Source organism: Crocodylus siamensis, chromosome 2, assembly GCF_052110815.1.
Source record: "Crocodylus siamensis isolate JL-2025a chromosome 2, ASM5211081v1, whole genome shotgun sequence".
In the NCBI taxonomy this organism is placed as follows: domain Eukaryota; kingdom Metazoa; phylum Chordata; order Crocodylia; family Crocodylidae; genus Crocodylus; species Crocodylus siamensis.
Genome location: NC_143396.1, coordinates 162,586,173 through 162,613,848, shown reverse-complemented (window position 1 = coordinate 162,613,848; position 27,676 = coordinate 162,586,173). Strand labels below are relative to the sequence as shown.

Genomic DNA, 27,676 nt, shown 5'->3' with positions numbered 1-27,676 from the left:
AACGTTAAGGATTTCTATTTTTTAATCCAGTTTTCAATATGAACACTGTATGCAAGGGAACTTCACTATTCTGGTGAAATCAAATTTTGCCTTTTATTCTTAAATTGCTACCTTCAATATACAGACATTAAGAACAGAAGAACTGAAAAAGTGGCTTTTGTTGTTGTGAGTTAATAAGTCTGGGATTTGGTTTCCACAGCAACCAATCCCAAACATATCTGGCATGCATAATGCCAGTGGGAGCTTCAAACTTGTGCATTCCTTCCCTACGGCTATATTGCAAAGGTAAAGCACCCTATATTTGTAAGCTCATTTTTGGGGAGCAGCTGAAACTCTTGCGAACAGATCAGTGACAACTGACAAGAAAGTTTCCTGTCTGTGCATGAAAGTTTTACATGCAAACTTGTACATCTCAAGGTATGTATCATACTTTTCTTGTTGCAATTTCAGCTTATGGTCAGGTTATTCATAACATAATACTATTTTAGACAATCTATTGCATTTCGTTACTATAATTCAGAGGTGTCTGCTACTCCAAGTAGCATAATTTATTTTTTAAAGGAGATTGTGTTAGATCTCTTTATTCTTTGGCAAACCAAGTTGTTACCGTAAAGCTGATGAAAGTAACAGAGCAAATTACATGGCATATCTTATCCTATACAGAATCTCACAGAAGTCAAAGAATGACAATGTTTGCATTAATGAGGTATGAACATTTGACCCACTAGGGGACATATATTTTGATCTATGAAAAGAAGATGAGAAAGGAATTAAGTGAGCAAGGGAGCACGTCAAGAGAAAAGAGATGGCAATTAAGAACTAATGAAAGCATTAATTTTAAGGCGCTGAAAGTCTGCTATGTGACTCTTGTTTCCCAAATGTTTTGCAGTTAAGAGATATGGTGCAATATTTATAGCTAGTTGATAATCATGACCCCAGGTATTTATGGCTCTTTTTAGTAGTGTCTGAGGACCTCATGGCTGTCAATATTTCTGCCCTCACAGATCTCTTGTGCGATGGGAAATTGTTATCAGTGCTCATCTGTAAAATGGGAACTGATGATTTGGGATTTGACTTCCACAGCAACACAATGACCTAAATGATACAATGACCCAAAGTTATAAGGGTACTTAACCACTGAAGGGATTTAGGTATCTAAAGGTGTGTCTGTGTTGTGCAAGGCAGCATTATGCAGTGATACTGCAAGCTAGCTCTGTGCACAATAGTCTAAACCCAAAAATAGTAAGCCATACTTACATGGCACTATAACTGAGCTAATTCTCTCTTCTGAGAAGTAATGCCTATTAGCCATGGCAGAGCATCATGCTAAAACAAACAGCTATACTGTGCCAGGCTGGAGCCACAGCCTGACCACCAGTGCTGTTCACTCTGGCCTGCCACCCTACATCTGGTCACCCTTGGTGGTCAAGGCTATCCTCAGTTCACTAAAAGAGCCTAGCCCCCCTCCCATTCACTGGCATGGGAGAGGCCATCTGGGATCAGCTGACCCTCCAGATCCCTTATATAAATCCCTAATCCAGTACAGGAAGTGTCTGAGCAACAAGCCTCAACTTGATCCCAGACAGCCTTGTTGGTCCTGTTGGCTTGTGTTCTGACTACTCTACGCTTCATCTCCTGGCTTCTTGACCCAGCTTGCTCTCTGTCTTTGCTTGCTGGCTGTTCCTAGACCCTGTTCAGATTGGCAGCCTGGCTTTGACCTAGCCTGTCCCTGGAATCCGCTCATTCCTTCAGTCAACACCTTGATCCATGTGTGGCCTCATACATGGCTGCCACAACCCGGCATGACATACTGCTTCTGGTTCAGAGGAAAGTGATGCAGAGCTAGCTTAGAGTATCCCTGGCTTGTGCTGTTTTGTCATACCCTAGTATTCCTAATATAACTCTTCTGCTGAGCACCTGCCAGCTGGAACAAGGACCAGGTTCAATTTTGGGACATTGAATATATTTTACCTTGGCTTGAGCCCCCACCCAGACCACCTGGGAAACACTAAATGAATCACAAGGGTGTTCAATAAAACAAACAACCTTTCTCTCGCAAGCAGTATGGACACAAGCTCTTGATTTATTACAGAGGCAAACACCAGAACAAAAAATACAGTTAAAAAATGCTGTCAAAGTATACCCTGTAGTACCCCTACCCTACTGAGCAGTCTTTGACCCCAGGCTCAGCAGTCTGAGAGTGGGGGAGTCTCGACCCAAAAGAGGTTAGTTCCTGGGAATTTGATTGCGTCATTTCCCTTGCCGTCACTATCTGCTGGGGGGCACCATCTCCCGCTGCGTTGTGAAGGACCCTTCACTGAGTTGATGTAGCTCCACTGACCCGCTGGGGAGCACCAATCTCTGCTCCTGCCTGGGTGGCTGTGGGCGTGTGTTGTGGGTTCCTGCCCTGGATTCCCAGTCCATAACCCACACGGCTACACTGATTCAAGCCCTGATCCCTTGTGCCACCTGGTCTCAAGCTCCAGCAGGCATTCCAGCGTTTCCTTCCTCCCCACTTCCTCTTGGGGACCCAGGGGAAAAAGAGACCCCTCAGCCCAGGTGGCCTGAGCCTTAAATAATTTTTTAACTTTTCTGACATCATCACCTGGTTCCATTCAGAAGCAACATCTTTTGAGCACTGCTAATGCAGATCAATCAATTCAAAGGTGGTCCTGGTGAAGTGGCCAGTCGCTGAACTGGTCCTTTGGAGGGAATCTTAAGACAATGGCCTAGACACAATGGATGGGAGGGGACGTGATCCTCTTCCAGTCCCAGTGAAGGCACAATATACAGCAAAATACGACACACAGAAAATATGATCATGCTTTACAACACGAACAAGACACACAGCAACATGAAACCAGAACACACCTTACAGTACAAAATGACTTGTACATGTTGATGTGTTACAATAAAAAAATCTTGATTTTTAGATGATATGTAGAACAGCACCTTTGTGGCTTGTCTGAGGTCAGCCCATGGTTCTGGCATACTAGTGAATTCATCCCAGATCTCAAGTCCCAGGCTCACCCCAGCTAGCAGACTGTCCCTTTAACGTGTGTACCTTATTTACTACAGTCTTTCAAACTGCGACTGAGGAAAAAGCAGATAAGATTGTTTATGACATGTAAAAATACAAGTGCGCTATAAATACTGCGCCATTTGTATTGCCAGTTCTGGCCAGTGCATTAGGAAAGATGTGTGGTTAGTATTGTAAATGCATATAATTTCCAGCAATTCAGAAAACTGGGAATATAAACATTCATTTAAGATCAAAATTTGAGGAAATACTGTCTCAAATGTAGTAGGATAGTGTACAGTTCCCTAACTTGATTGGTTTTATCAAGATATCTATATTATCCATCCAATCCATTTAGATCATTTTTCTTCAAAATTTTATTTTGCTATCCAACAAAGTCATCTTTTACTTTCTCTCTGCATATGGTACATGTAGTTCTGACTAGGACCTTTATTACGTAACATGTTATACCTTCAATGCACCCCAGCCTGTTAAATGTAAGGTTCTTTTAGAATATTCAGTTAAATTTAACAATGGCTTGAATGGCTTTGTAGACTGGTCTTCAACCCAAATAACCAGGGTCTTTTCTCCCACTTTCACCCAAAGTTGTCTGATTTTTAATATAGTTGTTCCCATTTATCTTGAAAAACACTTATTCACATTAAGTTTTTGATTTTAACATTCAGACTTTTGCATAAAATAGCTGTAATGACAGTTCTGTTACCTGTTTTGAAATGCATTTTTGATCCTTTATTTCCAATGTAATAATTATGTATTCTCATATGTTTGCAGAGTAATGTTCTACAACAACCCACAGACTAGTTTCTGCCACATTCTCAGAATGTTGCCCCCAGCTGTGTTCAGTGATTGCATTTTGCTTTTGCATCTCTTATTCAAGTCAAGCAACACTCATTTGCAGAATGATGGTTAATACTGCATGGGTACCTTTCTTGTACATTGACTTCATACTGTGCTAAGACTGCCTACACAGTTACTGCAAACAAATTTTGTTTCTGTCATTTGCTGCATGGCAACTCTTGAGCTCCTGGCCAGTCTCTTGAAACCTATATCTCAAAAAATGCAAAAAGGAACCTCCCCCAAAATTATTATTTTTAAATATGTTTGAGATATGTCTTTTGAACAGTGAAGTTTAGCAGTAGAGTTTGGTTACCCTCGAACTGTTTGCATGGTGGCTTTATCTACTACACAGTACTCAAGGATGGAGCAGAATGCTGCCTAGACTAAAGTCCTGAGAGAGGAGTGAGTCCCTTTAGACCTGGAACAAAAACTTAATAGTTTCACAGCTATTCTCCTAATGTGCAGAAGGGGATGTTTGGCCAGAACTTGACTCACAAGAAAACTTTTCCACTACTGCATTTCTTCAAAGTAAAAGTAAATTGGCTACAGATAAGGGCAACTCACAAGAAGAAGCAGCAACCAGCCCCTTAGCGTACATCTTGTAGGTGGTTTTTACTTTCCTATTATACTTGGGTCTCAGAAAAGTATATTTTCCATCTAACCCTTTCACAAAGCAAATCCCCTAAGGCCTTTGCCAGGCACTTGTCTTAGCCACATCTTTTGCAAAGAAAGCTTGCCTTTTCCAAGAGATGTTTTTAGGTAGTCAAAGTATTGAACTGAAGAATGACTTCTCATAGTTTTAATTTTCTTTCTCCTCTTGGAATTGGTAGTAGGCCCTTAGGCCTGCTTCACTACTTTAAAGGATTTCACCCCTGGTAGGCTTAACAAAAAAAACCTGGAAGCACTGCAGCCATTTCCTGCCGAGTTCTCTTCCAGGAAAAGTAATGCCAGGAAACCTTGCTCTATTTATGCCAAGCATTAAGGGCACAGACAGAAGTGACAGTTTTTGAGTGATTTGAACTCTGCCTGTGCCCCCTGCCCATTGCCTAAGCCAAAAGTGGTCACTCTCAGAGGGGGCACCAATGCTCTCGGGGGTGCATGTGCACCCCCTCTGCATCCCCTATGCGTTGCCTATGTGTGCACGGCTGCAGAGTGCTTTAAAAATGGCTGATCTTGCAAAAAATAACCCTGGTTAAATCAGGTGTTACATTAAGGCGCTTAAAAGCAGAGTGTCTTAGGGAACTTATGTTCCCTCCAGGGTTAATTTATTGCATGGGGGGCAGGGCTGATCTGGTCTCCAGCGCCACGCCCCAGACTGTCAGAGGAAAGGAGAGGGAGCTGCTGGTTACTGAATGGCCAGAGCTGGGGTGGAGGGGGAGCCCCTCACCTTGCAGCCCCACTCCAGCTGGGGTACTGGGGGGAGCTGGGTCAGGTACTCAGAGCAAAAGGTGCTCCATTCCTCCCCCTTCTCCCCTCAGCCTTGGTCATTCAGGGGCCTGCAGCTCCATGCTGGCTGCTCCTGGCTGCTGAATGCCCAGAGCTGAGAGGCAAGGGAGGGAGAATGGACCCCTTGCCTCAGGGGCCCAACCCAGCTCCTTTGAATGCCTTAGCTGGGGTAGTTGGGCTAGAGCTAAGAAGCAAGGGGTCCCCCTTCTCTGCCCTTCCCCATCTCTGGACATTCAGCAGGTGGAAGCTCCCTTGCTGACAGCCCCAGATCTCGGGGACAGGTCTGGGGGGGAAAGGGTTCAGTAGCTAGAGAGCCCCAACCCGCTGGCCTGGGCTGGTGCAGGCTGCCTCCAGCCTCCACCCTGCCCACCCTGACTGGAGAAGGAGAGGAGATAGGACTACTGAAATGTTGCTGACAAGGGGTCTCAAAATCCTCATATACATTGATCAGGGATATGCATACAATTCTGGAAGCCTGTCCAACCCTGCAGCCAAGATGCAGTGAATACCCAAGTGCATTGGAAGGGGAGCTTGCCATCATTAATCTCAAGATTTATAGAATTTATGCCAACTTCTAAATATTAGCTCAAATGTATTGTTATATTTAAGCCTAGTACCAGTATCCCTGGTGTGCAGTGTCCCAACTTGGACTGATCAGGCAAAGGTGCAAACACATCCAACAAGTTGAGACAAGTGAGTTTACATACGCTGTTTAGTCAAGAGTAACCAAGTCAGTAGTTGCCTCCAAACCCCTTCTGTACCTGTTCCCTGACCAGAGCACAGAATAGAAATCGGATGGGGTGAGTACACAGAGACCTGGGGTGTCTGAGGAGACATAAGTCTCAGTGTGATCCTCATGCTAAGAAGGTCCTACCGGCATATTCCACTCCTGGCCTACAGTGGTGCTATGAAAGCAGTAGTCATATGTGAGGCCTGTGCCCTGTCCCTACTTTAGGACCAGGTTGCCCTGCTCAACCCTTCTGCCCATAAGCATCACTCCACAGTTTCTCCATCTCCCCTTTAGTGAAGCAAACCCTTATGGTTGTTCATTTTTGCCACTTAAATGAGTTCACAGTAACTTTTAAACATCTGGGTAACGATACTGCACTGCATTTATTGTAAAACAGAATTTCCCCAGTTGCTGGATGAGGCAGTGAAGGAAAGAGCCCCCCCCCGGGCCAAGAAAGGAAATGAAACTAAGATGAAAAATAGGGCTGTTATGCTGCATGTCATAGCAAAACAGGAGAAAAGGAATCACAAATATCCCCTGCAGAAATGAGCCCAGAATCAACTCACTAACATAGATTCGTAGGGAACCTCTGCAGCTCACATTGAGCTCTGTGCTGCTGCTGCCAAACTGGATATGCGATCACAAATACACCCTGCAGCAACATGGAGCCATGTGTAATTTTCAATGAGGCCAAGTCAGTTTTGAAAAATGTGCCCTTAATGCTTTCATATTTTGGAACAGAAAGCTGAGATTCCTCAGGGGTAAAGTGCTGGGATGTGGTATCTGTTTGAATGGACTTGCTAGAATGAGTTTGAGGCTTGCTCCCAAATCTTAGTTGTCATTGTGCATGCCTTCAAATTAAAATGCTGCCCTGTGCTGAAGCTGTCATATAGACATGACAGGACACACAAAATGAAACCTCCTGCTACCCCTCTCCTCTAAAAAAAGGTTTACATAGCTGGAAGCCAAGAAACTCAGTCTATCCAGCTCCCCTCTTCTTATTTTAATGATACAATGCATTTCACCCATTAATGCTGAGTGAGGGCTCAGCAGATTCAATCTTACTAGGAAGGCAAACATCAGCTCTCTGTTAGAGATATAACGGAGATATTACTTGCTACAGAAGGGAGAGTAGAATTTTTCTGTCTTTTAATTGGGCTGACCTCAGTCTTGCTATACTACCTCCCAGAGAATCCATTAGGTTATCAGTAAGTGTGTCTACATGTGCAAATGTTGCTTGATGGGTTTACTCCAGAATAATTTACACTTAAAAGACAGAACAATTCAAAATCGGCCCCCATTTGGGAGCAGATTTGATGCTTCTGGCAGCAGTTTGCTCCTACCCCTCTAGCTCTGCACCAGCCCCCCGCAGCAACCAGGGGGAGCAGGAGGCTCCCTATGGGTGCTACCCCAGGGGCTGGCAGGGAACATGGGGCCATGAGACACCTGGTAGGGGCTGGGAAATGGCTCCCTGCCCCTGGGAGCTGTCTGCTGCCAAGGTGGGCTCTGGTGGTAGAGTCCAGGAGGGGCAATGTCCCTCTGCCCCTGTAGCTGGGGAGCTGGGGCCAGGAGCTCCCTATCAGTGGTAGGTGGGACTCTGTCTTCTTTACTTCTAAGGCAACTAGCTTGGCACTCAGATTGTGGGGTTGGAAGGGAGCTTATTTCCAGACCCCAAAGAGACAAGAGAAGCCTCATTTTATAGAGCAGAGGCACAGTGATATGCCCATGGGCATCCAGGAAGCCTGTAACAAAGCCAGGAATTGAGCCCACATTTCCTGAGCATCAAGCCACAGCTCTAATCACAAGATCATCCTTCCTTTTTAATAAGTAAAAATTAACTGTAACTCAGCAACCTGAACAAAAGGGCAAATGTGGTGTTACGTTTGGAAACAGTAAAATGATGAATTTGGGTACAGCCAAGAGTGCTTGAAGGATTGATCACACTGTCTTTGGCCTTCCTACTTTCAGAGCAATGAGGATGCTGTTGCGAGACAGCCCATATATCAGGGTAGACCTCTTTCTTTTACTCTTGCCTTGCTTCCTTACACTTCATTAATGGCTCACCTGCCTGGAGTCCACTTCCTGCTATTGCAGGGGAAAAAATGACACCTCATTAATTTCTTCTTTGCCGGTCATCCCTACTAATTCCATAGACTACGGTAACTAAATGATGTAATCTCATGCAAGTTGGTTAGACTGTGTTTATTCTTTGAAAATTGGAAGGGAGGGTAAGTATCAAAGGGATTCTTAGTCACTGATTGCTCTTGTTATCATACACAGCAACTACAACCCCTAGGATATGTACAGACATTCGGGGAGGTTGTGGGGCTAGACCAAAGTAAAAATGGCCACCTGGTCTAAGGTAAGTCAGGATGGGGGGACTAGTGGAGGGGGCTTAGGGAGACAAGCAGGCTCTGGGTGATAGTGAGTGGGGCTAATAGGATCCACAGGGAGGATCAGGGGAGAAGGCAGTGACCATGGAGGGGATTGGGGTTGCTAGTCAGGTCAGGGCTGGTCCGTGAGGTTATGACAGAATCGGGGGCTAGTGGGATCCATGGGGGACTTGCAGGGGATGAGCTTTCTCCCTCAGGACCAAGGGCTATTTTTAGCCCCTGACTCCCCCTTACCCACAGATGAAGAGCCCCTCTCCCAGCCAACTGACCCCTCCATCCACCCCGACTTCCTTGGCTTCTGGCACTGGAACACGCCAATAAAACTGGCAAATTGAGCAGCTTGCAGGATGGGGGATTTGATGCGCTTGGGGGGAAGAGCTGTCCATCTGGGGGGGGAGGCGGGGTTAACTGTCCTGAATTTCTGTACAGTTTACACTTAGATTGTCCTAGATAGGGATCTTAGTGTAAGGTCTGCATCTGGGTGAAATAAGTTAGATTGGGTGGCCATTTTTTACTACAATCTAACCTCCCTGAACATCTGTATGTACCCTTAGAGCTTGCAAGTTCTTGACTGTGCACTGCAAAACCAAATGGGAAGTAGCTGTTAATCAAAAAAGCAGGACAGGCTTTAATAAGGCTCATTACTCTGTGCAAGTGCACACAGAATTTCGGCAATTGCTGGGATGGCAATGTTGACATTCCCTGAGTAATTTCTGAAAATTTTACCTAAACATTCTTGAAATTAAAGTGAGTAAAGCTACCTATTTCCCTGTCTTATTCTCTCAAATGACTGAACCTTTTTATTAGAGTTTTAAGACAATTTATCCTGCAACACAGGCCAAAGACAAAAGATTTCAGTCTGGATGGTTAGAATTTAATGGAAGAATAATCAACTTAAAAGAGGTAAGCATGAGGAATGAAGACAAGCTTCTTAGGAGAGCAGCTGAAAAGTTTACTGATGGAACAGTTCTCTGTCAGAACATGGTGAATGGACAGAAATCACAGGGAACATGGGTGTTATCAAAATATCTTTTCTGATTGTCTTTCTGACTTCATGCATAGTATAGTGCAAGCTACAATGTAATAATGGAAACAATAAGTCAAAACATCTAGATAATGTCAAAACAAAATAATTTGGGAGGTTTACTTATGTTGCACAAAAAAACCTAATTTTGAAATTGTCGCAGGGCCCTCAGGTGCTCTGCGACTGAGGGTGGAATTGGCTCAGAAGAGACATCTGGTGGTGGGAAGGGGGAAGCGTAACTGCCCGTCCCCAAGACTGTGCAGGTGCGGGTTGCCTTAGTAACCAGGGAAACCTAGAGCCAGGAAGGGGCAGGGCTTGGTCCTTCTTAAGCCCAGGCCGAAGGCCAGGAGGGCAGTCCCCTTCTGGCGGCCACAGGAGCAGGAGCTCTGTGGGAGAGCTGAGCAGACCGGGTCGAGGGCCGCAGTCTGAGCACTCTGACCAGCTGCAATGATGCGGGGAAAAGAGAATCCTATGGGAGGTAGGAACTAAGAGCCAGCATGGTATGCAGTTTCTGTTATGAGCCAGGAGGCTCCTTGTTGTTTTGCCACAGCCGTTGGTCTCATGATTTAGTTACCAGCCATTTGGCTTATGATTTGGTTATTGTTATACCGGAGGACCGGGTGAGGCTGTAGAGGTGTGAGGAGGCCTCATGGGAGCGCCCCAACAGTGTGAGGATTCCCGTTGCCCAGTGGGCACAGTGATTGGTGCCGGAGAAGGCACAGTTCTCCCTTTTGATGTTCGTTGAGGGGGCGTGTTGGCCCACCCCGGAGCTAGGGGGCAGTGAAGAGCCCCGGTGAGGGGGTGGTGAAGAGCCCGACAGTGGGGGTAGGAGGGAACCAACAGTGTGGGGGGCAGTAAGGGGCCCCGAGAGTGAGAGGGCGCCGAGGAGCCCAAAAAGGCAAGTGAAGGGCCGGGACCCAGTACCATGTTCCGGAGGAAGATTACATCAGCAACAACTGCGAGGCTTGGGCTGCAGTGCAGGGGAGGAAAGGAGCCGCAGATAGTGCCCCCTGTCATCGGGGCATATAAAAATGGGCAGCTTCCTGCTAGGTTACATTATTCCTTAATTATGAATGAGATCAAGATGTGGCAGACGAGAATAGGCGGGCGGTGGGCCCATTGCAGGAGGTCGGAGCCGCACGCCCAGAGAGGCTCCGGAAATGAGACTCCTGTTACAGAAATGCCAGTGCTTCAAGAAGGAAGTTTTGATTTTTAGCCAACTCTGCTTAATTGGAGGGTAATGAGAAAAACCACTTACTCCCACCCACTGCCTATCTTGCCCACCACATGCTTTAATGGCTTTTCTCTTGAAGGGTGTCTGATTAGTGGTACGTTTTATGGTGCATCTGGCTTGCTACCCCCAGTACAGTCTATTTGTGCAAGTTCAATTTAAACACTCACACAATGCATTTAAGGATACCCACCTCTCCCTGTGCAAGTTAACACAGCCCCACTCTCCACTTCCCACACCTCACAGGATGTACAGCTGGGACCCTCTCCTGGCCTCTTCTGGAGTTCACTGGGCTGAGCCACAGTTCTCAGCCCTTTCGCCCCACCACCTGTCACATAGGATGCATCATTGTACAGCATCTGGAGTTCACTCTTCTTGGCCATCCCTCATTTCTCACCACATGAGCAGTCCTCTCCCTGGCACTCATGAGCCAATAACAACATGAGGTACCCTGAACTTCCCCCTGCCACCAGGCCCTGACCCATGGCTCTGGCTGGCTGCCCAGTTCTCTGTTACAGTTTACCACTTTCACACATGCCACTGTGATGAGGACCTCTCCCATTATGCTTCCCATAGCAGAAAGGGGTGGGCAGGGGAAACCAGAAAAAGCCCAGAAACATGGGAAATACCCATAGTAGAACATGGGCATAGCTATGCCTAGTCATCCCTGACCAATAGCTGTCCCACCTCTTCTTGAACACCTCCAGTGACAGAGTGTCCGTGCTTCCCCTTGTCAGTCTATTTCATTGCCTCACTATTTAAACAGTGAAGAAAATGTTCTGGATATCCAATCTAAACTTATTTTGCTGTAACTCCAAGCCATTGGTCCACATCCTCCTCTCTACAGCAAGAGAAAAAAAGGTGCTTTCCCTCTTCTTTATGTCAACCCTTCAAGTATTTGAAGACCACTGATATCCTCTCTTAAGCACCTTTTCTGGCACACCTTCAGCCTCTCCTCAGATGACTTGTTTTCCAAGCCCTTGATCATATTTGTTGCTCACCTCTTGATCCTCTCTAACTTTTCTATGTCCTTTTTAAAATGTGGAGCCCAAAACTGCACACAATAGTCCAAATGAGGCCTAATTAATCAGTGCCAAGTAGAAAGGCACCATCACCTTCCATGTCTTGCACCTAATGCTTCTATTGATGCATCCCAAAACTGCATTCACCTTTTGTGCAGCTACGTCACACTGCACTTAAATTAAGTCCATGGACTGTTAAGACTCCAAAATCCTTTTCCATCCAGCCAGGTGTCACCCATTTAAAATTTTTGTTTTTGATTATTCCTCCTGAGGTGTAGCACTTCGCATTTGTCCACACTGAACTTCATCCTGTTCGCTCTAACTCAGCTTTCCAGTCTGTTGAGATCCTTTTGACTTGAGCTCCCATCCTCCAATAGGTTTGAAATGCTTTCCAGTTTTGTATAATCTGCAAACTTGCTCAAGAAGCTTTCTGTGAAGTAGGTGCTCCCCTTGGGCAGCTTGCACAAGCCTGGTTGAACTGGATAGCCATTTGGAAGCAGAATATTTAAGAATGCAGGTGACATCTCATTGTCTTTATGTTTTTTATGATAACCTCCCTTATCTGAAGCACTAATAACCAATGCTTGCTTTCAGGTGCCAGAGCAAAAAATGCCTTTGAAATGCATTCGAGAAAACAAATTGAAATTCTCTGATTCTCTGAACAGCCGGCGCTGGACATTCTTGAAAAATGGATTGGATGATTTTAGAGATGGCTTCCCTCCTCCATCTGACAACAACATCATTCATGGCACAAAGGGGCCTGTACCAATTCTGCAACACAATAGTGCATCTAAAGCTTCTTGCATGGCTCAGCCAAAAGGAAGGAAAAGATGCACCAAAACCCAGATCAGCCCGTGCAAGCTCAGTCCCTTGCAAAAAGCCAGAAGGGATTACATCTCACAGATAGAGTACTGTGTGAGCCAGCACCCTCTGGTGCTCTACCCTCATCTGGAAGAAAGTGTCCCTCCAGAGGTAAAAATCCCACATTTTCCAGTACTTTTCCTTGAGGCACGTATCCTTCCAGCAAGTTGTTAAAACGTAAGTGATCTAAAATGCAGCTCCTCCTGTCACTTAAAAAAAGATCTGCTGCAGTTTACAAATAGAAAACCTACAGAATGCGGCGAGATAAATGATCTTAAACACAGCTTGAGATTTAAACTGTTTTGAGCCACAGTTGTGCGATACCCAGTTAGAACTGAAATTTGCCATATTCTGTTCAGCAACCCACCCTCCATCACCGATTTGTCAACCCAAAGCATATGAAATAGGGGGGGAAAAGTGTTGCTTTAGAAGGCAAACACATGGGGTCAAGACTGGTGAACTGTGCCAGCCAGCCATGAGTGGCAGCCAGGGCCGTGGCCAGTCCCACCATGTCTGGGCGCACACTGGGGCTGGGGTTGGGGCAGCATAGCAGCTGGACTTGCTTCTTAGTAGCACATCCAGCTACTGCTGCCAGTGTCTGCCACCACTGGTGTACCCAGCCCCGCTGCCTGGGCACTCCACCCCTTCTACCCTGCATCTACTGCTGGAGGTGCCAGATGGTGCAGGCGGATGGCGTCTCCACAGAGACTGGCCTGGGACCCATGTGAGCAGGGCATATGGTGGGGCAGATCGGATGGGGCCACAGGTGGGCGAAGAGCGGTGTCTGGGATCAGGATGGGCCGCAGCTACGATTGGAGTCCCGGGGCCTAGGGCAGACTCAGGATCCACTGCTCACACAACCCTGCAATGCACGCCAGTTCCACAGGCAGGGGTGTGCAGGGAGTGCATCATGGCTTTGCCCTGGGACCATGAAATCAATCCCAACCCTGGCCGCAGGCCCACCCATCCCGCTCCTGGATGCTGCTCCTTGCCCACCCATGGCCCTCTCCTATCTGCCTAGCTGAGTGCAGGGCAGAGCCACTTAAAGAGTTTTGGTGAGCTACTACGGGGAGGTGAGGGATGGAGGGGGTGCTGACCCAATGTGTTGGGGTGTGGGGGTGCTGACCCATCCCACAGCAGCTCACCAAAACTACCCAAGTAACCCTCCAGTCTGAATAACTGCCACCCCTGTTTTAAGCCCTCCATCAGCCAGAGCATGATTTCACAATAAAGTACCCTAATCACAAGACCATTCCTTCTGTTGAAACAGGAAAAAATATGCAGGGCCAAAAGGAGAACAAACTACAGGGAGCCTTGCTGTTTGGCTCAGGGAGACTGGCACTACCGTGGAAGGGACGGAGCCCAGAGCTCTGGCTCTTACTCCTTCCCCCTCCCCTCCCAGTGGTGTTTCTGTGTTTTGCATTAGATAAAATGGACAGACCAGTGATTCTCAACCATTATGTCTCCTCATGATCCCTTCAAGTTGTCATGGGGTGCCACATAATGCTCACACTATTAGGCGTGCACCAGTCACAAGATAAACCCAGAGATTTCAAATAGGAATCCATAATGGTAAAAATATTCTGGCCTATGACCAGGAAAAATATATAGGAGAAACGAAACAACAACTGCATACCAGAATGAATGCACACCGAAAATCCATCAAAGACAAAAATATCCAATTACCTGTGAGTGCACGCTTTTCTAAAAGGTGTCTTGAGTCTAAAAAGGTTAAGAACAGTAATGGAAGAGCAGAGGATGGAGCTGGACTACATGGGCAATGGAGCTGATCTAGTCTGGCCTTTCTTATAGTGTTTGATATAATTGTTTGTTACATGGGATCCTATCCAATCCAGCCTCCATAGGAACAGCCCTGGTGATGTGTGTTTGAACATGTGCTCTCTTGTTTGACCCCTAGCTTTTTGAAGAAGTGATGGATGTCCTGGACCCTGAAATGTGTTTGAGTTGTGAGGCTGGATGCAAGGATCATGAACAGGAGAGCCATGCTCCTCAGAAAGAACAGCACCTGCTGGAGGATGGGCAAAGAAAAGAAAGCACCCTAGCACCCAGGTCATCAGTACTGTGAGTACTGGGCAGGACAGAGTGAGCAGCCCCGAGGGTTTCTCTTACTGTGTCTGGGGTCACTTCAGTGAAATGAGGTGTGTTAGAAGAGAAGGGATGTGTTCCTATAGTTGGATATGTTTCATACCCCATACTTTTTCACTTTCTGAAAGTCCTACCTATTCCAGTGTTTGCATGCATTTCTAAGCCATGCAGAAGAACTAAAGAACTGGATAAAGGAATGTCTGTGAGAGCTGGTGCTCCCCAGTTACCCAAGTGTGGCCTGCATATGACTTTTGAAGTGTCTGTTCACATAAGAGGAATTAAGTAGAAACAGATACACCATACAGAGCTCCACTCTCTACTGATGGTGCTGCAGGTAGCTCTAATGAAGTTAGTGGCATTAGTGGAAAAGTAAGGAAGGGACTTAGCCCGTTATGCAACATACTTTCCCCATGTTCCTCTGTTGGGCAAATACAGCTTATTTCTGACACCCAGTCCCTCTATTTAGTGCTGAAAGTACAATCCATTTAGAAATAAGCTGGACCATCTGTGATCCAACTTTGTTGTGGTGGTTATTAGTGGTCCTTAACTGTGCTAATCAAAGGCATTTCACACTTTTTATAAAATCAGTATCTTCAAAAGAAAAGAGTTCAGAGGCAAGAATTCATACACGTGGCTTTCAAAGAAAGAGGTGGCAGCACGAGAGAGGGCGGCCAGACTGAACTATATTCCTCCCCTGGATGAGAACATAAAGCGAATAACTAAGGAGTTTTGTGACTGGGTAACTTCTTTGGTAAGTAGAAGAATCTTCAAAGCCTGCAGGCTCCCATTCCAGAAATCCACTGTTCAGATCTGGTGTCAGGTTGTGCGTAACAGAGCGCGACTGACGGGAAGGAATGTGAAGGAGACATCACTCCTCTTTGTTCTGGAATATCACCAAGTGCACTTGGCGCAGAGTTAACTTTATTTGATTGGCCTTAGTGCATCAGGTCATATATTGTTTTCAAACCAGCTTGAAATGGGCCTACAAATGATGATGAACAACACATTTAAATGTGTGAAGATTGGGCAGGCATTGTGGCCTAAGAGAGAAAGCTAAAAGTGCATTTGGACTCTGTATTCCAGGAACTGCAGTCTATGGGGACTGGGCACAAGCCTTCTAAATCAAAGCAGCAGCAAGAAACCCCTCTTTTCTCTCACTCCTACCTTGTGTCCTTGGGTTGTTATTCCAGGGGGGAGAGACATACAACATGGATGAAGCCACCATCCTAAGCTTGTTTGATACTGGCTATGAAACCAAGCCTACCATCTCTGTGCCTATCCATGTTGTCGAACTAAACAATGTGCCTGCTGAGCTGAGAAAGTGTCTGGGGGTTTCACCTCCTCAGACTTCTGCCAAGAGTCCTCTTAATGCAGGACGCCATCCCTGCTATGCTAAGGTAAACTGGTCAGGGCTTATGTTTTCCAAAGTCTAGTTACCTTGCAATCTTTTAACTGAATGTAACACATTAAAACAGTCAGGTTTTAGGCAATGCTGAGTTCCCACCCTCTGAAAATAGACTTTTTAAAAAGTTGGATGCTACAAAGTGAACTACTCAAGATCACTAAAGTTTTTTGAACCTTTTGGGGCCTTTACTTTTGTGTGGAAGATGGGAGAATCCTTGAAGGACTAACCACTCAGTCCTCAAGCTAACCAAATTGCTGCTGACCCTTCAAAGTTTTGCTTTTGCGTGCAAAGCTGGTACATTAGATGATAGTGTTAGACTCCCGTAAGTGGTATCTCCTAGATTAATTGAACCTGCCTTAGTGGCATGCAAGAGCAAAAGGGTCTATTCACAGACTGAGGAAATGGAAGAAGGTGCATGTTTGAGTACAGAACATTACACTTCTAACTTACAACTTTTACTCTCCTCGTTGGTTCCTCTTCTCACTACACTGTCTAATTTTAAGCACTTGCTATGGATAAAATGTTTTCCACTGGCTCAAGCTCATATACGTCAAACCTTCAAGAGGAAGTGATACTTGGGAACTTTAGGCAAGAGGCCCAAGTTAGGCAAGATAACAGAAAGCAAATCACAACCACAGCTTATAAGAGGCTATTTCCTGTCCAAAAATAGTATTCTTTAATTTAAGACTTTGATGGAGAGACTGTCATTACACCAGTGACTCCCAAATTATTGCTACTAGAGACAGAGACATCATTGCTCCTCCATAAAGTTAACCAATTTAAGAACTAAGCAATGGCTGAGTGGGTTGAAGAGAGGGAGCCTTTAAGAGGAATGTGGCCTCTTACAATACAAAATGGAGCCCTCCCTAGTACTATGTATATTAAAAATATAAAAGTGATAGCATCCATTTCTTACCTAGGGTAACTAATCATCAAACATTCACACCTCTGGTGATGCTAGGACCTATATCTGCTGTATGTACCCATAGGAGACACGATCAGCTATACTTTACTGATGTACTCAGTGGATTAGATCTGGGAGCAGTTTACCTGCAAGCAAATGCTTGCAGATAGCTGTCTGCATGTGCAGGGAAGTGGGAGCAGATTTGCTGCTAATGGCAGCAAAACTGCTCCTGATTTCTAGGGCCCTGCAATGGGCTCCTGTCACCACCAGGTGGAGCTCTAGGATCTCCTTGGGTGCTAGTCCAGTGGCTGGCAGGGAGCACCAGGCCAGGAGACAGCTGTCTCCTGGCTGAGGCTGGGCCTTTGCACCCTGCCCCTAGAGGAAGGTGCTGGCTGCTGGGGCAGGGACAGAGTCCCCCTGCCCCAGGAGCAGGGACCTCTTGGCCCCAGCTCTCCAGTCAGGGGCAGGAGACTTGGAAAGAGCTGCAGAGGAAGGGAAGGTCCCAACCCTCACTGCTAGCTGCCCCACCAGTAGATCAGGGCAAGACACTGGGACCTACTCCACTGCTACATCTCTTTCCAAGCCACATGCCTTGATTACCCAACTGGGGCACAGGGTTGGGACCTGACCCTGACCAAGTTGGAGTACTGCGTCCAGTTCTGGGCACCACACTTCGGGAAGGATGTGGACAACATGGAGAGGGTCCAGAGGAGGGCCACTCACATGATTAGGAATCAGCAGGGCAGGCCCTACAAGCAGAGGCTACAGGACCTGAATCTGTTCAGCCTCCACAAGAGAAGGCTGAGGGGGGATCTAGTGGCCTGTTACAAACTAGTCAGGGGGGACCAGCAGGCACTGGGGGAACACTACCATGAGTTCCCCCGAGCACTACCAGGAATGACCAGAAATAATGGTCACAAGTGGCAGAGGGTAGATTCAGACTAGATATCAGGAGGCGCTACTTCACAGTCAGGGTGGCTAGGATCTGGAACCAACTTCCAAGAGAAGTGGTGCTGGCTCCTACCCTGGGGGTCTTTAAGAGGAGGTTAGATGAACATCTTGCCTGGGTCGTTTGACCCCAGTACTCTTTTCTGCCATGGCAGGGGGTTGGACTTGATGATCAGCTCAGGTCCCTTCCGACCCTACCAACCATGAAACTATGAAGACAGTTCCCAGCTCAAGCTCCGCAATTGCAGGGCAGAGGCTGGGAAGCTGTTCCCTGCTCAGCTCTGTAAGTGCAGAGCTGAGAGAAGAACAGACTGGAGAGCCTGTTCCCCACCCAGCTCCATGCTCACGGAGCTAAGCAGGGAACAAGCTCCCCATCTTGGTCCCCACCCAGCTCTGCGATCATGGAGCTGGGTCAGGAACAGGCTCTGCAGTCCCAGCCAGCAGGGAGCTCCCAGCACCAGCTCTGCAGTTGCAGGGCTGGTGTTGGGAGATCCTTATTCAGATTTGCTCCTGGTCAGATGTCTACATGAGTGCTACTGTGCTGTTAGTAACTGCAAGTAAATTTGCTATGCATTTACAGGTAACAAGTTTACTTGCTCTTAGTGAGATTTACTGCACAGTAAGCAGGCGCACATGTAGACATGCATGCTTACTGTGCAGTAAACTACACTACTGCATAGTAAAGTGTCTTGTGTAGATGCACCCAGTATGTGCTTGACTCACACATAGATCAGGTCCGACATTCCACCTGGTAGACGGAAGTTGTTTACATAGCTAATGTGGGAGGAAAGAGGCAAATATAAAATTAATTAGGAAATATCACTGATTATTTTTAACAGGATCCTTCCCAACCAAAATGGGAGAAGATTAGGTATGGAGCCTGGTACCTTGACCCAAAAACATGGAGAAAACAAAAAGCAAATGAACCTTTGGAGGCTCCAAAAGCACCTGTTGATAGTTTTCAGAACATGAAGATGCGACTTAATGGAAAGGTACTGTAAGCACCTGGAGAACCTATGGTGTAATTTTCACTTAAGTCAAAGAACATTTCAACGTACAGTATGTTATGTGACCCAGTTGCAATGAACGGTAGAACGGTTCATGTCATCCACCCTACTGGCTAGTCTGGTACAAACATATCAATGCACTTAGCTTAGACTAGCTGATGGCATAATAGCAAGTTTATATGGACTGATTCCAAAACACAATTCAACCCAAATCAGTGCTTATCTCAAAAGATTCTTTTAATTTGTATTTGGCTTTGGTAAATACCAGCTGGGTAGTTTCAGATATGGTAAACATTTATTTCATGGAGGAAATCAAGCATGTGAAATCTCAGCTCAGAAAGAACTCTTTTTTTGGCTGTAATATCCACCATTATAAAGAGACTGAATCCAGCAATGGTGAAGTAGACAGCTGCCCTAAGTCCCTTAGAGCAGGGATGTCAAACTCACCTTGTGACCCAGGCTAGATCTGGACCATGGGGCTCTTCACAAACCAGATCAGACTCAGACTATGGGCACAGTAGCAATGGCAGCCACTGCAGCAGTGGCAAGTAGGGCAAGTGGCCCTGAACCAGACAGTCACTTGCCATGGTGGAGACAGCACAAGCTGTGGTGGGCCAGGTGGCCAAAGGGCAAGCAGGGGCTGTCACATAATTCTCACTTCCCCAAAGGCCATATTAATCAGAGCCCTAGGGCCCCGAATTTCATAGCTGGCCATACCCCCACTAGCCATGCCCATAAATTCCTTGGCTCACCAGTAGCCTGGTGGACCAGATAAAACAGTTTCACAGGCCAGATGCTTGAAATCCCTGCCTTAGAGGCTATGATAAGCCATTAAAATTGTTGGCAATGTGCTTTTGAATTGTCAGAGCACCTCAGAGAGGCTAAGCGGTAAGATTAGGTTGATTATTAACAGCAGCAGCAAAAGACTGCTGTGACTGGATTCATACGTAGCATAAAATGGAAAAACTAAGCCTATGTAAATGTGTGTCTGTGGAGTACATGGACTCTGCAAGTTTAAAGAAAGGTAAAGATACCCTTTGTCCATTAGATGGCAGAGTTTTCAAAGTTAAGTGTAAGATCTTAGCAGTGGATCACATGGAAAAAGAGCGTACCAGATAAGAGTAATAGACAACTAGGGTTGGAAGGGAACTCAGGAGGTCATCTAGTTTAACCTTCTGCTCAAAGCAGGACTGTCCCCAACTATATCATCTCACCCATATTGAGGGTGATTTTTTTTTCCTGGATCAACTGCATAGTTGGGATAGTTAGACAAGCTTTCAAATGCAAGACATTCTTCATTTTTACTCTGCTGTGCTTGGCTGGTACTGGTGAGATCTGCTGAAGAATGTCTTGCATGTGAAAGCTTGTCTAACTCTATCTCAGCCATGCAGTTGGTCCAAGAAAACAAAGCAGCCTAAGAAATCCTTGCCTCTTGAATAATTTCTGGACCAGCACAGCTACACCACACTTACACTACCATATTAATAAAGCAATTATGATTGCACAATTTTGGCTCACTGACTTAGAACAAGTAGCAGTCCCATTGTTTTTGGTTTTAAAATTAAAGAAGAGTCAGAACTGCAAGAACTTTCAGAGAACTGCAGAGCTGCTCTTGTGACTCATGCTGCTATAAGACCAGATGGGTTCTCTTAGCTCTACCACAGGAGAATAAGAGGGGTTTGAACTTCTGTGACGTACAACAATAAGAGCAAAGTCAGATGAGTCTTGCAAAAAAAAAAATACCTGGGAATAGTCAAGATCAAGAAAAATTGTGAGCGGAGAGTGGTACTTTGATTATTTGATTATGTTAACAATAAAGGTAAAGCCAAAGAAGGGATAAGTTTGAATCAGATTCTGTGTTGGGAGCAGGAAGTCAATTTCATCTGTTAATGAAAGTTTTAGCAATTTGTGGACAGAATTAGCATTTACTGGGCATGTCTACATGTGCACCTGACTGCAGTCACCACCGGTACTATGCAGAACTGGAGCCACACAGGTCGTTTCCAACCCTATTGTGCAGTAGCTCATTGCTACTGCGCAGTCACGTTGGCATCATAGTTCATGCTTGCTGACATTATGTAGCCATAGCGACTACCTACAGCAACAAAGCAACTTGTGTAAATGCGTCCACTGGGTGCATCTACACATGCAAATGTTGCAGGGTAGTTTTATGCTAGTGAAAATAACTCTAAAGTAAACCCACTAGGGCTGTGCAAAGCTTTGGTTCCTAATTCAATTCGGCGGAGATTAAGCTTGATTCAGTGACTGAATTTCTGAATCCGAATCAAATCAGAGGACCCTTTAATCTCTCTGAATCAAATTGGAACCTGCTGAATCGATTCGGAGAGATTCGGAGATTTGGACACAGACACAGCTTTAAATGTGTTTTCTACATACCTCTAGGTAGCAGGGGCTCATGAATGCTGCAATGTTGAGGTGCATGGAGTGTCCCACAGAAGTGGGGGGAGGGGAGCAGCACACTTGGCAGCAGACCCAGAAGATGACCACAAGCTCTTCTGCTCCACTTCTGCACCTACCGGACAGCACATTGCGCCCCCCGCCCACCTCAGTGACTGGTGCCTCCTGGGTCTTGTGGGTGCATCCAACCCGGGGTCTCCCTGCAGCCAATTGCTGAGCAGAAGGAAGGTGCAGGGGGAATGGCCCCCTGCACACTCCCCGGCAGACCTGGAAGTGGACTGGAAGTACTTCTGGTCCACTTCCGGGTTTGCCACTGAGCATGTGGAGGGGCCCCCCTGCACTCCTGTAGAACGCTCCATGCACCCCAGCATCACAGCATTCACAAGTCGCGCTAGTACCTCGAGGTATGTAGAAAAAACTTGTAAAGCTGTGGCTATGTCCAAATTACTGATTCTCCAAATCAGCATCAAATCTTCAGATTCGGCCAAATCCAATCAGGGACAGTGATCCAAATCAACGAATCGAATCACTGTCCCCAATTTGGGCTGAATCCAAATCCAAATCGAATAGGGCCCACTTCACACACCCCTAAAACCCAGCCTGGGCAGGAGCCTACACATGTGCAGATTCAGGAGGAGATTTGCTACTCCTGGCAGCAGTTTGCTCCCACTCCCTTCAGCCCTGTTCTGGCCTCCTGCAGCAGCCAGGGGAAGCTGGAAGCTCCCCCTGGGTGCTAGCCCAGGGGCTGGCAGGGAGCACTGGACCAGAGATTGCTCCCTGCTCCCAGGAGATGCCTGCTGCCGGGGTGGGCTCCAGTGGCAAAACCCAGGAGGGTGCAATGTCCCCCTGTCCCAGCAGCAGGTAGCTCCTGGCCCCAGCTTCCCAATCAGGGGCAGGGGGCTTGGAAAGAGCTGCAGGGGAGGGGCAGGTCCCAGCCCCCTGCCCCCATCCACCAGTGGGCCATGTAGCAGCAAGCCCCCTGCTCGGCTGGGAATCCCTGCACAGCTGGGGACTCACTGCTACCTGGCCCACGGGCAAATTGGAGCAGGGGGTTGGGACCTGCCCCCCTCCCCCTCCCCTCGACCCTGCAGCTCTTTCCAAGCTCTGTGACATAATTGCCCAATCGTGGCATGGGGCTGGGACCTGCCCCTGCCCCTGCCCCTGCCCAGGACGGTTTCCAGACAGCCCCAGGCTGCGTGGGAAAGTCTGCCCAAAATAGGACAGTCCTCAGCCACCTCCAGGATGTATGTGCAGACTTGCCCATGTAGCCTGGGGGAATATCACTTGTTACAGAAAGCAGAGCAGAATTTTTCTATCTTTTAACTGGGCAGAGCTCAGTCTCACTACACTACTCCTCAGAGAATCCACTAGGTTATCAGCAGGCACATCTACATGTGCAAATGTTGCTTGATGGGTTTACTCCAGAATAGTTTACAGTTAAAAGACAGAAAAATTCTAAACATGCACCCATTGGCTGCTTCTGGCAGGTGTCTGCTCCCACCCCTCCCGCCCCTCAGGGAAAGCTTAGTGCACAGTATTTTAACATGCAGTAAGCTTTCTGTGCATTAATTGTACATGTAGACACCCCCACTAGAAAATCCATCATTCATCTACAAGTGATCACTTACATTGTAAGGAAGCCTAATTCCCTCCTCCGCAAAGTATCTCTTGCAAAGTTGCCAAATTTTTATGTAAACAGCAAATCAGATACTTTAAAGTTTTGATGGTTACCTAGCATGTGTGACAGTGTCATAGAAATGCTCTTTTGCATTGTCTATTGGTTTGATGTAGGCATAAACAAAAGTGTACTTTATTTAAAATATTCCCTGCATACGGAGCTCCTCAACTTAATTCTGGAAATTCTCTTAGGAGGCAGAGGTCATACCGCTCCACGGGACACATGCTTTTAAGGAATTCCTTGAAAGGAAAGGCTGCAGGAAGCCTGAGGTAAGTCATTATGGACCATGGGCAGATCCAGCATTTTGAAAAGATGATGCATCATATCACCTGCATCCTTATGTAATGCAATGCATATTTTTCTCCAATTAGAAGGAAACTAGACACTTTACTAATATGGTAGGGGCTTAGGCCTATATCACTCTGTTTAAAATCTAAGTCAAGATAAAAAATTACTGGTGGGGGGGCTTACTGTTCCAGGGTAGAGCAGGCACCTGGTGCCAGGCAAGTATAGCTGTTACCCCAAACCTGGCCGCAGACATAACTGTTCCTTGCACCCAACGTGTGGGTGTCCCAGACACTCTACCATGGCTCCAAAGTGATCCTTACTGCCCGTTATGAATTACCCCTGCCACCTCAAATGGCCCTGGCTCCATTCTGTCCCCTGTTATCCCACATATCCTGCATGTTCAGTCCCAGACCTTTGTGCCCCAAGACCCAGACCCCACCGTCCCCCCCCATCTCACACCCCAATGAGCCCTCCCCTGCTCCTCTGAGCACCCAACTCTCACTGCAGCCCTTCACACCACCTGGGCCCTCCTCACCCACAATCTCGCTGCCAACCCCTCTGACAGTCTCTTTCACCCCACAGCCTCCAGCATACCCCTCAGCTCCAAACCCCATATTCTGCTTACACCCCCTAACACCCCAATTTCTCCTTACCCCACACCCCTTTATTCCACAGTCCTTCTCCCATCCCCAAAAGCCCTGTGATGCCTATGACCCCACTCCAGCCCTTCATGGTCCCTATCTGCCTCAGAACCACTCCCAGACAATGTCCCCCACCATAGTCCCTGACCATGGGACAGTGCTGTAACTGCCTCCACCACCACTCTCCACACTACTAGCCTCCCACCCCACAGCATGCCCATAGTTGATCTCCTCTGTCCTCCATCCTCAAACACAGAAATAAACAGCTGGGGTTGGGGTTCGGGTTGGGGCTGGGATTGAATAAATCACTTCAACCACTGACAGCACTCTCACTCAGGGAGACCAATCCTTCTAGATTTACCTAGGCCAGCATTATGCTGCCCTGGTTGCACTGCTGGTACAGCCTCTCACAGTCTTCCCCATCTGCTGCAATGAATAACCCAGGAAAAGGTCACTGTAAGAACTTACTTTGCCTCACCTTTGCAACTCCTCCCTGCCTCTGACCACTGCAGCACAAAAATATTAGCTCAACCTCAGCCTGGCTCCTCTCCTCCCTTCCCTGCCTTTGATTTGCAACAGGCATGTCTACATTAATGCACTTTAAGTAATGTGCATTAAATTTAGTACCTCCATTGTGAGGTACTAGAAAAAAGGCGCATTTGCCTATTTTAATGCACATTAGCTAAAAAGGGTGTGTTTTGGGGACACTTTAATGCACATTAAAATAGGCGAATGCACATTAAAGCACACATGTAGGTGTGCCCAATGAGTTTGAATCCCCTAGGAACAAAGCCACCTGGTACTGCTTCCTAGGTAGCAGCACACTTTTACTGGACAGGCTGGGGAGTGAGCAGAGAAACTTTAGTGGAAGCAGATGACAGGATAATTGCAGAGGAAAGGATAGCTTGATTAGTGGAAGGTCATGGGTTGTTAACACCTTTGGAGTGAAGAAATTAGCAACAATCAAGTAGATAATAATGACAGATAAAGTAAATCCACTCCTTCAGCTCTGCCCAAATGAAAATGCAGATTCCCCTGCGGTTTGTTTTAATTTTTCAGAGCAGCAAGAATCAAAGGGTGGGTATGGGTGTACCACCAGCCAACCTCCCCACAATTCTTTCCTGCTGTGGAGTACCTAAGAGTGCAGACTACAGGGCCAATCTACACAATAGGATACAGCACATCAGAGCTCTGTCATGCTATAGCACTCTTCTCCTCCAGGTCAGGCCAAGTGACATTATAGAACATCGCTCTTAGCCTTGGGGCCAGATTTACACCTTAATATAAGTTGATTCAGCTCTATACAGCCAGACAACTCATATCAGATCTGAATCTTCAGATGTGTGACAGTTTTGATAGGCTAGTTCTCACTAGAAAAAAAATACTAAGCTGAAACTCTGCTGACAAGAGATAAGTTGAAACATAGGTCTCCCTGGCATGGTTCTGCAGCCACTTGGTCAGGACACTTAAATGGCAACATAAGCATGTGGGAAGCTTGCACTGCTGTTACCCAAGTGGTAGATGTGCACACATTGATCACTTCATTCTCCTGGGCACTCAGGCAAGAGATGACTTCATTGGGTCTGAAATCCTACCACTTAAATCCTGGAATCCTATCATATAGAGATACATATACATATATCTTCACAGATAAAATGTCAAGCTCATTGGTTTTTTGTTCTACTGTGGCTGAGAGTTTGTTTTTGTTTTTAAATTCAACAGCCATTCATATAAGTGCTTTACTGGCAATTGAGCTTAGGGTTTTATTTTTTTTATTTTAGTTCCTTCTGAAGATGCTTGCTGCAATCAGTGCTACTGGAACACAGGAGGGGTCTTCAAAAGGCCATAGGAAGGAGCATCTGAAGAGACATGAGGGGCTGAGAGAAGGCTCCTCCTCCACAATTGTCAATTAATGCAAAACTCTGGCTTAGTTACAAACAACAGGAGTTAAAAAAAACTCCTAGAGAGCTCCTGATGGTCAGAATACCTCCAGCTGGAGCTTGGAGAGCTCCCCTAACTGTAAGCTTGAAGATAGGTGGATTGTTTCCCTTTACAGAAATTGTTAGTCTGAGAGCACTTCGAGATAGACTTGCATTAGTGGATATGCATCTGGAATTTACTGTCCTAGCTGCTCAGTCACCCTAAAGTCTGCCTGGAAAATGCTACTGCATTCTAGAGATAGCCGGTTGCTCCTGCTGCACTACTTTGTTTAAGCATGGCTAAGAGCCACAGCATTATGTGCTCAAGGGTCTGTTGGACATAAAGAAGTGGTCTTTTCCTTGAAGGAGTTTTCCATCCAGAGACAAGACTCTTTCTTTAGCTGCATGATTTACACCTGTCTGGACATGCCCTGTGAGATATTGTGCTCAGGTTAGATGTAAGGAAAGTATATTGGTTCATCTGTCCCAACAAACCAGCTTATGCTGCCATAAACAAGCTTCTGCTGGTAATAGAAAAGCTGTAAAAAACCCACACTACTTACAGACATTGCTATGTCCTAGAAGCCGTAATGTAGAACAGGACCCAGAAGCCACCCCTTTATGAAACAGAATTCCTTCCTGGCTTACACCAGGGTCCAGGCTAGAAGGGGATACAGTAACCTGTTGTCTGCCTCAGTTTACAAGTCCTTCTGAGATGGTTCAGCCCTGCATTCCGTCTAAGGGAGCCTGGAGTGCACGCCACCGTGGAGACAGCAGACAGACAGCAGGCAGCAGTGGGGGGAGCCAGGCTCTGCTTCGCTGCAACAGCTACCACCTGCTGCCAGGGGCAAGGGGCTACAGACCCAGGTCCCTATCCCCATAGCCCTGACAGCTGGGGGGCCCCTCCAGAAGGGCTGGGGTCACAGAAACTGTGGGTTGGGAGTGAAGGGCACCAGCAGGGCTGGGGTGATGGGGCGGTGAGGGGCAGGAGCAGAGCCAAGGGACTGGGTGGGAGGAGTGAAGAATACCACCAGGGCTGGGGGGGAGGGGCACCAGCAAGGCCGTGGGGGCTGTGGGGGGACCTTTCAGTTTAAACACAGATTTGGGTGGGGGTTATCAGAGAATTTGCAATTTTTTATCAGGGAAAACTGGTCCCATGCTTATCACTTATACCTGCTGCCTGTTTCTTTAGGCAACAGGCTTACCACTTCACAGCTAGCCTCCCTACAGCACTACACTCACTTGCTTCTAATAAGGGGCTCCTGCTACAGAAGAACTGACTGAGCCAATGCCCCTCATACTCTTCCCTCTGTCCCTGAGTGGCTGGGGAAGACAGCTGGTCTGTGCCATATGAGGCAAGTCAGGAAGGGACTTCTAAGGCTAGGGACAGAAGTTTCACATAAACTGGTTTAAGTGATCAGAAACTGGTGTAAACCTGTAGCAGAATAGATGTTCAGTGCATATAAACCAGTTTCAAAATGGCTGAAACTAGTTTAAGATAAATCTGGTTGAACATAGTATCAGACTTAACTGATTTAGGTCAAACCAGTTAATTAAACTTCTGTCCCAGACCCCTTCCTGGTTCAAGTTAAAACAGAGTCCCCCAGCATCCCATCATTTTGCAGCCCTGGGCTGAGCTGGGCTGTCTGTTCCAGAGAGCAGGCATGGCCCTGGTCCTCTGCTCCCTAGTTGGAGCAGTGGTACCTGGCTTGCTGCCCCACCCAGGAAAACCCCTGCTGGAGTCTGGGGCCAGGGATGGGGGTTAAACTTCCCTTCCC

At 46.8% G+C, this 27,676-nt stretch overlaps 1 protein-coding gene across 2 annotated transcripts; it reads left to right on the top strand.

Annotated features, from left to right (window-relative positions):
* The first annotated feature begins 281 nt into the window (after positions 1-281).
* LOC149871004 (protein FAM47E-like) lies at positions 282-26,799 on the top strand. 2 transcript variants are annotated; one of them, XM_090034799.1, is made up of 8 exons: positions 282-417; positions 12,318-12,695; positions 14,503-14,666; positions 15,279-15,441; positions 15,881-16,087; positions 18,787-18,939; positions 23,242-23,319; positions 25,761-26,799. In XM_090034799.1, exons 2-8 carry the CDS (start codon positions 12,333-12,335, stop codon positions 25,890-25,892), a joined length of 1,260 nt encoding a protein of 419 aa, XP_089890925.1. In that variant the 5' UTR covers positions 282-417; positions 12,318-12,332; the 3' UTR covers positions 25,893-26,799. The 2 variants fall into 2 exon arrangements, with proteins under 2 accessions (XP_089890925.1, XP_089890926.1); XM_090034800.1 differs by lacking the exon at positions 15,881-16,087.
* The last annotated feature ends 877 nt before the right edge of the window (positions 26,800-27,676 follow it).

Coding starts and splice junctions, on each gene's coding strand:
- LOC149871004 (XM_090034799.1), top strand. CDS start 12,333: ATGCCTTTGAAATGCATTCGAGAAAACAAATTGAAATTCTCTGATTCT. Junction 14,667..15,278: donor GCACCCAGGTCATCAGTACT/GTGAGTACTGGG, acceptor TTATAAAATCAG/TATCTTCAAAAGAAAAGAGT. Junction 18,940..23,241: donor AGATGCGACTTAATGGAAAG/GTACTGTAAGCA, acceptor AAATTCTCTTAG/GAGGCAGAGGTCATACCGCT.